The following is an 8,879-nucleotide window of genomic DNA, read 5'->3' as shown; positions in this document are numbered from 1 at the left end:
TGAAAAATTACATCTAGCATCTCTGAGGTTTGCTTTCATCTAATAAATAAGTCCCTCAATTAGTCAAAACTCACCAAATTTGCTAATATTAACAATATATATATAAATATATATAACATAGATTGACTTATATTGACTTATTACATGTCAAATAAATTTTTTTATTATCAAATTATCCTCATACACCTTCAAGAGTTAATGCATGTGAAGAGGGATTTTTTCATCGTTATAAGGGTAGTTTAGTTCGAAAAAAATTATTTGACTTGCAATAAATTAGTATTAAGTCAATAGATGGTAATATCAATTTCATTCATTTTTTTTTGTTAATATCAAATTTAGTAAATTTTAACTAATAAGGGGACTTATTTGTTAGAAGAAAGCAAACTTCAGGAGTACTATATGTAACTTTTCAAATCACAGAGGATTTACGTGTGATTACATCAAATCTAAAAATATAGAGTGTAATTATTCCTAAAATAAAATAATTTTTGATGAAGATAATATATATATATATATATATTATACATATATTTGAATATTAAAAGTAAAGAACATTTGAGTTTGCAAATAAAAACAAATAGATGAACCCATACTTACAATCCCAATATGTATATATAGAAAATCCCAATCTAGAAAAAATAGAAAAAGGAAATACAGAAGTCGCTGCTATAGACTTCCAACAACTTCTATTAAGATATAAGGATAATTATACTATCATTTCCAGATATTTGGTGTAAGTATCATAAATTTTTTATAATCTAAGAAATTATGGTTAACATTCCGAATGTTGTTTCCATTTAATAAACAAACTCTTTAATTAGTCAAAATTTAAAAATATTATTATTATTAATAAAGTAAATTTAATAAAAAATTATATATAATAGTGATTGATTTATTATGTATTTATTATAATCAAATAATTTTGTGATCATTAATTTATAGATATATTATATAAGATATATTGTAATGATTAGGAATTTTGAAATTTGAAACATACAATAATTAAATGACCTGAGCATTGAAGTTTGTACATTAAAAAGCGTGTTTGAAAGAGAAGAAGACCCCCACACGCATACACACACACACCTACAGAGACACAGACACACCCCATCAAGTTCGCCTCAACGCTCCTCAATAGTCAATACAAATTTTCGAAATCCGAAGCCCAAAGCGCGAAAACTCAAATAAGAACCCCCCCCCCCCCCCCACCACACACACAAACTCTCTATCTCTCTCACACACACATACACGCACACTGGCCCTCTTCTCTGGACGGGTGAGATATTCTCGAACTCCGCTTCCTTTTGTTCTCTCTCTCTACTGAGATTCGTTCTTTTAGAATTTTCTTTTCATTATTATATTTTTGAAATTTGAATTTGATACTGTGGGCAGAATAGCTTTGGCATTTAACTAATAAGGATATTTTACTGCTACTGCATGTAATGTAAGTATGTAATTTGCTTTTGCTTCTTCAATCTCGATGCAGTGCTTCTTGCCAGTTCTATTTCACATGATTTTCTACTGCATCACTAAAATTGTTTTGATGCTGTAAAGGATGAAGGTTTAACTCATATGTGAGTTTCCTGCTTTGGTTTGATTGAAATCGTGTCATATTTGGGGGTTATTCTGGTATATCATGAAGTGTAATTATTTTTCATTCTTGTTTATGTGTGAGTGTGTGTCTAGCTAGGTTCAGCTTCTTGTTAATGCTCACTAACTTGTGTACTCAATGTGGTTTAAGTTGCTGAAGAAATCTTCATACTGAAAAACTTATCTTGATTTTTTGTCTAAATATTTTTATGTTTTCTTAAAGATTCTGGAAAATTAAAATGTCATGAGTATGATTTAGTAATAAATTTGATGTTTTATTAACGCATATTTTTTGAATTTAAAGGGGCAGTTGTAAAAAGTGGGAGATGAGTAATTCATTCCGGAGTAAAGTTTGACCAAATGGGAGTTTAGCTTGTGGTTGATTAAAATGAAGACACATGTTAATATGCTGAAAGGAAAGGCACCTTCAAGGGTGGGTAATCAGCAAGCAGTTTTTGAGCTGAAACAGCGTGTAGTCCTTGCACTTAACAAGCTTGCAGATAGGGATACTTACCAACTTGGAGTAGAAGAGCTTGAGAAAACCATTGAATGCTTGACGCCAGATGGGTTTGCTCCGTTTCTGTCTTGCATATTAGACACAGATTCAGAGAAGAAAAGTTCAGTTCGCAAAGAATGCATTCGCTTGATGGGCACACTTGCAACTTTCCATGAGGGTCTTGTTGGACCTCATCTTGGAAAGATGGTAGCTAGCATTGTCAAGAGACTAAAGGACTCAGATTCTGTTGTAAGAGATGCTTGTGTAGAAACAGTTGGCATCTTGGCTTCCAAATTGAGTAGCAGTAGGGTAGAAACTGACGGGCTCTTTGTCATTCTAGTGAGGCCGCTTTTCGAAGCCCTTGGAGAGCAGAACAAGCATGTGCAGTCTGGTTCAGCATTGTGTTTGTCGCGGGTCATTGACAATATTCATGATCCTCCTGCTTCGGTCATGCAGAAAATGTTGGCAAGAACTGTTAAGTTGCTGAAGAATCCTCATTTCATGGCAAAACCTGCAGTCATTGAGTTGAATAGGAGTATCATTCTGGTCTGTCTCTGTCCAACGGACCAACACACATTTTCGCTTTGCTTCTGCCTTAACTTCACTTGTTATAACTCTCTTTCCTAATTTGAGTAAATAAGTAATCATTAGCAATAATCAGACAACAGGTAGAAGAACATTCATTTGACGTGAATTTTGTCAAACCTAAAACTTTACCTTAATAATAATGTTTTTGTTGTGTTTAAGCTTCTATATTACCTCAACTTGTAGTTATTATATGTTATACATTACATTGCACGATTGACCCATGAATAGCTCGTAGCGGAAACTCTTGATTGTGAAAATCCATCTTAGTAATTGATATAAACTGATGTCGATGAGCAGTGCTCTGCAGCAGAAAGTGATTAAACACAGCTTGTTGTTGAATGTTTCAGGCTGGTGGTGCCCCGTCGCATAGTTCTCTAACTGCTGCACTGACAAGCATTCAGGAATCGCTGAAGAACAGTGACTGGGTAACGCGAAAAGCTGCCTGTGCTGCATTAGGAGATATTGGTTCTTGTGGTGCAGCATGCTTAGGCTCATACCGCATCTCATCTATCCGCTGTCTGGAATCATGTCGGTTCGACAAGGTTATGCATTTTATTTGGCAACTCATTGATCCAGAAGCTTCATTTAGTAAATGCTTGATTTGGAATATTTTCCCTAATAGGTGAAGCCAGTTAGAGACGTAGCTTTGCAGGCATTGCAGCTCTGGAAAAATCTTCCTGGCCCTGGTACACCTGAACCATCTGAAACTGGATCCTCTGTCAAAGGTATCCTCATAAATGCCTGTTCTGTCGTATGCTAGAAACTGCCAAGAAGCATAGATCATCTCTAAAGATAATTCATTATCTCGATGGTCTACTATTTTTCCTCTATGCTCTTAAGTATTCCAATAGCATCAATCAGTAAGGTGGGTAAAGTAGTTGAAACAAATATTTGTTTGCATGGAATCAAATCGAGTTCACCAGTAGTTTCCAGTACTATCTAATTTCTGTGACACATTTCATTGTTACTAATATAGAATCTTACTAATTAGCATTACTCGTGAAATTTTTGAAGAGTTTTTTGTGATCTCTGGAGTTTAGCTGTTGGCAAAGATTACTAATTAGCATATTATACTACCATGGCTTGGAAAGGGATGCTCTTACCGCATTATGATTAAATCACATTTCTTTCCTTTACTTACATTTTCTGATTGGCGCTTTGGATTTTTTAGCAACACTTTTTTGATCAATAATTTATAGCAAGTTTTATGTCACCTGCAATGAATCTAACTCCTTCCAATAATAATCGTGAAATTTCATGAGGTGAACTAGAAGTATATGTGGAATGTCATGAACTAAGAAGCAGAAATCATGGAATGAAAAGGAGGAGGCACGGCCACCAGTATATTTACATATGATGCTGATCTGTATACTGCCACGTCATTACGTGGATGGAACGTAGTGTGGCCCTTATGAGCTTTATATATTTAAGAATCTAGTTTTTGCATAAATATTTCATGAAAGTGGCATGCATTTTTGTAAATTCTGTTGTTAGACATCACCCTGTTGTCTTTTTCATGTTGTTATTGTGTTTGGTAGTAGAGGCTTTTGTGGTTTATCAAGAGTTATTTACCTCCTGCAGAAACATCCTACAGAGATGATTATGGTGATGTTACCTGTGCCATTGACTCCACATTGAAGGATAATACACCGATGAAATTTGATAATGAATTGGCTAAAAAAAGGGCTCCTCTCTCTTCTAGAAAAGCCGGAAGAACTTATATTGAGAAATCTCTGCAATCTGGAACAAATGAGTGGCAAATAGAAATTGCAATTCCAAGGAATCGTAACATTTCAGTAGCAGAGAATCAGAATGATGAATCTGAGGGTAGTTCTGTTACCAAGAGATGTGAAAGAATAAATTCTGACGTCAAAAGTATTAGTAATATTGGATACGAATATGTAGAAGTGGATGATAAACAGGAATGCTCATCTGTTTCTAATCTTTTTACTGAAAGCATCAAATCTGAGGTTGTCAAGAACCATTGTGATGCTTTTGACGATGCCAATTTGGTGAAGTCAACTGGAACCAGTCAACGGTTTGCAGCTGATGAAGTTAGCATTGAAGAGAGAAGATACTTGGCAAAAGTGCATGACCGTAGAAGCTTAGATTCGACTGTTACAGAATCAACTTCTCAGATTATGCCGGTGTGTTGTTCACAAACAGAAAAAGAGATAGTGTTAATCAGAAAGCACCTTTTGGAGATTGAAAATAAGCAATCTAATTTGATGGATATGCTAAAGGTAACTGCTTTTGTTTTCTTGACCACTTCATTCATTTGATCTTTTCCATTGTTGTAAACCTTTCAGGAAAAAGGGTTTAGATTTGAACAAACAGTGCCATGCCTTCATGACTTTAAGTTGCATGCAGTAGTCTTAATCAAAATAAGTACGCAAATAATGCAAAAGATAGGGAAAAATCTTAGTAAGTCCTAAACAAGAACAGAACTCGCAGCAAGATGTAAGCACCTTATGCATGAATGTAATGAGAGTGATGAGATTATTCTATTTAAGCATGTGTTAAAGAAAACAAGATTTTTTGGATGTTGTAACATAGGAGCAAATGCAATATGGTTTTTCCCTGTGCTTTTGTACTGTCTCCCACCTCCATCGCCCCTTCACAGGGTAAATCCTCTACCCATCTGTGGTAAAATTAGAAACAATACTCATGGAAATTTGATAGTATTCTTTTCCCAGATTTTTTGTAATAAGCAACTGAGAAACTCCTGCACTTCTATTTCAGGCCTTTACAACTTCCATAACGGATAGTGTGTCAATGGTACAGTCGAAGGTCTCAAATCTTGAAATAGTGGTTAGTAAGATGGCACAAGAACTTGTTCATGGAGGTAGATATTCCGATGTACTGGCAACCAAACTTCTGAAGGGAACTCCTAGTATTTCTTCCCCTAGACTTTCTACATGCACTCCAAGGCCATCTGTGGATAGCAACAAGCAACCTCCACTATTGCCAACTAAACATGCAGGAGTTTGGGAGAACACAGTTTCTAGGAGCAGATCTAACAGTTTTGGGAAACAAAATTCAGACATGTGGACTGATGCGACACTTAAGCCAACCAAAAGTTCTTTAGGGAGAGGAACCTCGGCAAGCTTTTATCGAGAAATTCATGAAGATTTAATGAGGCAAAATGGCGTACGTGATCCAGGTCTTCCTACTAAGGCAAGGGTAAATAAACTGGACACTAAGAGTAGACCACTGAAAGTTATGAATGATTATTTTTGCGATGGGGATCTGGATTCAGAATATGCTGAAGCTCTGTGTTCAAGGAATGAACTTCATTTGTTTGAGCTTCTGGAAAGAACAGGCCCTGTTCTGGAAAATTTATCACAAAAGACTGCAAGCGACCTACTAAGCACTTTGGCTTCCTACTTATTGGAGCAGAGATTTGTGAATTCTGTAGTTCCTTGGTTACAGCAGGCAAGTTATTTTTATTGCAAATTTCTTTTTGGCATGCACAAAAACGGGGGGCGGAACTCTTTCGTCAATTTTTTGTATTATTTCATGTTGACTTCATAAGAAATGCACATTTAGTAATGAATTTTATCCTTCGCTTTCGTGTTTCAAATTAGCTCAGTATCTTTTCATGAGATACATGATGATGCCTAAGCACATTGGAAGTATGGACACTGATACACATGGATTTGATGGGTTTTTTTTGAGTAACTATAGGGCAGCCAACTCGTCTGGTTATGTTTTCATAGTTTTTCTACCTTTACTGGTTATGTTTTCCCCCTCTCAGTGGGTCTGTATTTTCCTGCACTAAAACATTTACATTTGTAGAAAAGTATTGATCGTCCTACAAAGAACTTTTGCGAATTCTATCGATAGGCATGCATGAAGAATATTTATATTTAGTATTTAATTGTTATATTGAATGGGACAAGGTATCTACTGACTGCAGATGTGACTATGTCTTCAAGAAAATATGACCAGTTCATTTGAATTATTTAATTGTGTGCTTCATATCTTTCTGGAAGCAGTTGTTTGCATGTTGAAAACTTTCAATTTGCATTCATGGCACATCATATCTTGCAAATTTTAGGAAATTGTGTTATCTTGTGCGTATTAAGCAACATAATTTGTGCTTTCTCAGTAAGCACATGTGATTCTGTTTACGTTGTACAGATGCATGACTTCATCTCCAGTATTTTCTTGGTTGTGCTTGAGTTGACTAGAAATAAGTAAATTTAACTAGTTGATATTATGTAAATTAGAAGGTCTAATTAATTTAGATAGTGTGAAGTTTTCACGTACATCTCCGTGGTTGTTTCTTGTGAAGAGTTGAGGTTTGGCTTTTATAATTTTATACTTATGGCTAGCAATACGACCATAGTCATATGTAGACTTAAAAGCCATGGTAGAAGGATCTTAACTTTTCCCAAGAGTTTTAACTTTTTCATCTTAGATGTCTTGTATTATGTTCAGAGTGCACATATTTCGTCAAAAGTTCTATCCTTTCTACATTTCTAGATTCACTCGTTAAGAAGGCAATCAATGTTTGACGAATCCTGAACTTTTTATCTTGACAGTAAGAAGGCAGACTTTTCTCTGTAGTCAATCTTTTGTAGTGTGCCCTTCCAACTAGCAGTATTATTTCAGCAGTCTTTCACAACATAATCAGTTAATGCCGCACTATTATTAAGCTTTGCAATTAATGCTTAATATTAAGATGTTCCCAATTCACCTAGCCAGTTGAGATCCAAAACACAATGGCATGGATTCAGTTGGTAGATTTCTCTGATTGTGAGCTATTAAGACATTTGTGACAATAATCATCTGGGGAAAAGTTTACAGTTTACAATGTGCTATATTCTTCTTTCCATATGAATGATTGTCATGATTTCTTGAAGCATCATTTAATTGTATTTTCTTTTCTTCAGCTTGTGGATCTCATTAACATCCATGGACCAACTTATGTGGTGCTCTCCACAAAAGCAAAGCGAGACCTTTTGTATGCAATACAGGGAGCTGCCAAATTTGATGTTTTTGGTCCCGCAGAAAGGAAATTCTTTATCGAAATTAGCAAAGCATTGCACCAATTCTGGGGTTAGACTTCCTTTTTCACATTTGCATATCTTTAGCACCTCTTAGATGGAACGTTTGCATATTTTTAGTTCAAACAGCAAGGGATTGTTGTAACATTGATTACTGTAACGGCTTGCATCTGACTCAGGAATTAGTACTGCTGAAATTCAATATCCTCTGAAGCTTCCTCAAATATCCAAGTTCTTAAACAACTTTGTTAATTAATTCCCATCAAATTTTAGAATCAAAGAAGATGGCCATCTCGTTATTGACACTATAAGAACCACTAGAAAGTGATAGTATTGTCTATATTTAACACATAGTACTTTGGACAAGTGTTTCTTGTTAGTTGACAGCTACAAGTTTTGGGATATATATGAACCAATGCCCTTGCTTTGACAACCCACGTTTTCCTGATTCTTGTAATAGAATGACTCTTAAATGTATGTTAATTTTTGAGGAGCCCTAACGGTGAAATGGCTTTGATTGCTAATACTTTTAACTCTAGTTTTAGAATACTGTTCTTTTGAGCCTCTTTTGTACGAAATGGTGGGAAGGACCACATCTCAGTTGTCTCCTCTTGTGCAGGAAATGGGTCTTGCTAGCTTGCTTATAAAGCATGCCATAGATGTGATGCTGTTGATCTACTTACAAGGAAAGTTTGATGAGTTATGGCTATAGACGACGGCCAAAAAAATGAAAAATGTCAGGTTTGATGCCTAGAATTGTCTCATGATGCTAAAATGGAATCACCTCCATTTTGTTAAAAAAGTGAACCAGTAGTACTGTATCAGTTTAATAGAGCTCCACCATGATTTTCCTTCTCTAATCTCCTCTTTATCTTGTTTTGATTTAACTCTTCGCTTCTAATGTTAAAAGATGACATTTTGCACATAACCAGGTAATTGGAGCTGAAGCCAGGTGGTAGGGTCAAATAGAAGCATTAGATTTGAATTGAATAAGACATGAGCAGCTGATTCAATATATAAATAAAAAATATCAACTTACCATGTCAATTTTACGAAATTTGTACTTTGGCCATAAATGACTGTGTTCTTGTTGATTTTGTACACAAAGAATATCACATACAGTGCAAATTTGAAAAACATCACATTACATTGTCCTTAAATATTATATATTTATTGCATGTGATGTTTTTTCG

The 8,879-nt window shown here is 35.2% G+C and overlaps 1 protein-coding gene across 5 annotated transcripts; it reads left to right on the top strand.

Annotated features, from left to right (window-relative positions):
- The first annotated feature begins 1,154 nt into the window (after positions 1-1,154).
- LOC105173845 (ARM repeat superfamily protein) lies at positions 1,155-8,546 on the top strand. Of its 5 annotated transcripts, XM_011095727.3 has the most exons (9): positions 1,230-1,276; positions 1,393-1,444; positions 1,895-2,632; positions 3,022-3,216; positions 3,297-3,399; positions 4,256-4,917; positions 5,417-6,109; positions 7,573-7,738; positions 8,306-8,546. In XM_011095727.3, the coding sequence occupies exons 3-9, from the start codon at positions 1,979-1,981 to the stop codon at positions 8,320-8,322; spliced, it is 2,490 nt and encodes an 829-aa protein (XP_011094029.1). In that variant the 5' UTR covers positions 1,230-1,276; positions 1,393-1,444; positions 1,895-1,978; the 3' UTR covers positions 8,323-8,546. The 5 variants fall into 5 exon arrangements, with proteins under 5 accessions (XP_011094033.1, XP_011094029.1, XP_011094028.1 ...); XM_011095731.3 differs by lacking the exon at positions 1,393-1,444 and having other exon boundaries at positions 1,155-1,276; XM_011095726.3 differs by lacking the exons at positions 1,230-1,276; positions 1,393-1,444 and adding an exon at positions 1,445-1,574.
- Positions 8,547-8,879: the final 333 nt, after the last annotated feature.

The sequence above is a fragment of the Sesamum indicum genome, linkage group LG11 (assembly GCF_026168435.1).
Source record: "Sesamum indicum cultivar Baizhima isolate 11 linkage group LG11, ASM2616843v1, whole genome shotgun sequence".
NCBI lineage: Eukaryota > Viridiplantae > Streptophyta > Magnoliopsida > Lamiales > Pedaliaceae > Sesamum > Sesamum indicum.
Note: the sequence above shows the minus strand (reverse complement) of the source record. Positions and strands in the feature narration are given on the sequence as shown.

Excerpts from the sequence above, each read along its gene's own strand:
- LOC105173845 (XM_011095731.3), top strand. The coding sequence starts at position 1,979 with ATGAAGACACATGTTAATATGCTGAAAGGAAAGGCACCTTCAAGGGTG. Across the intron at positions 3,400-4,255 it reads AACTGGATCCTCTGTCAAAG|AAACATCCTACAGAGATGAT; the intron begins GTATCCTCATAA and ends TACCTCCTGCAG. Across the intron at positions 6,110-7,572 it reads TAGTTCCTTGGTTACAGCAG|CTTGTGGATCTCATTAACAT; the intron begins GCAAGTTATTTT and ends TCTTTTCTTCAG.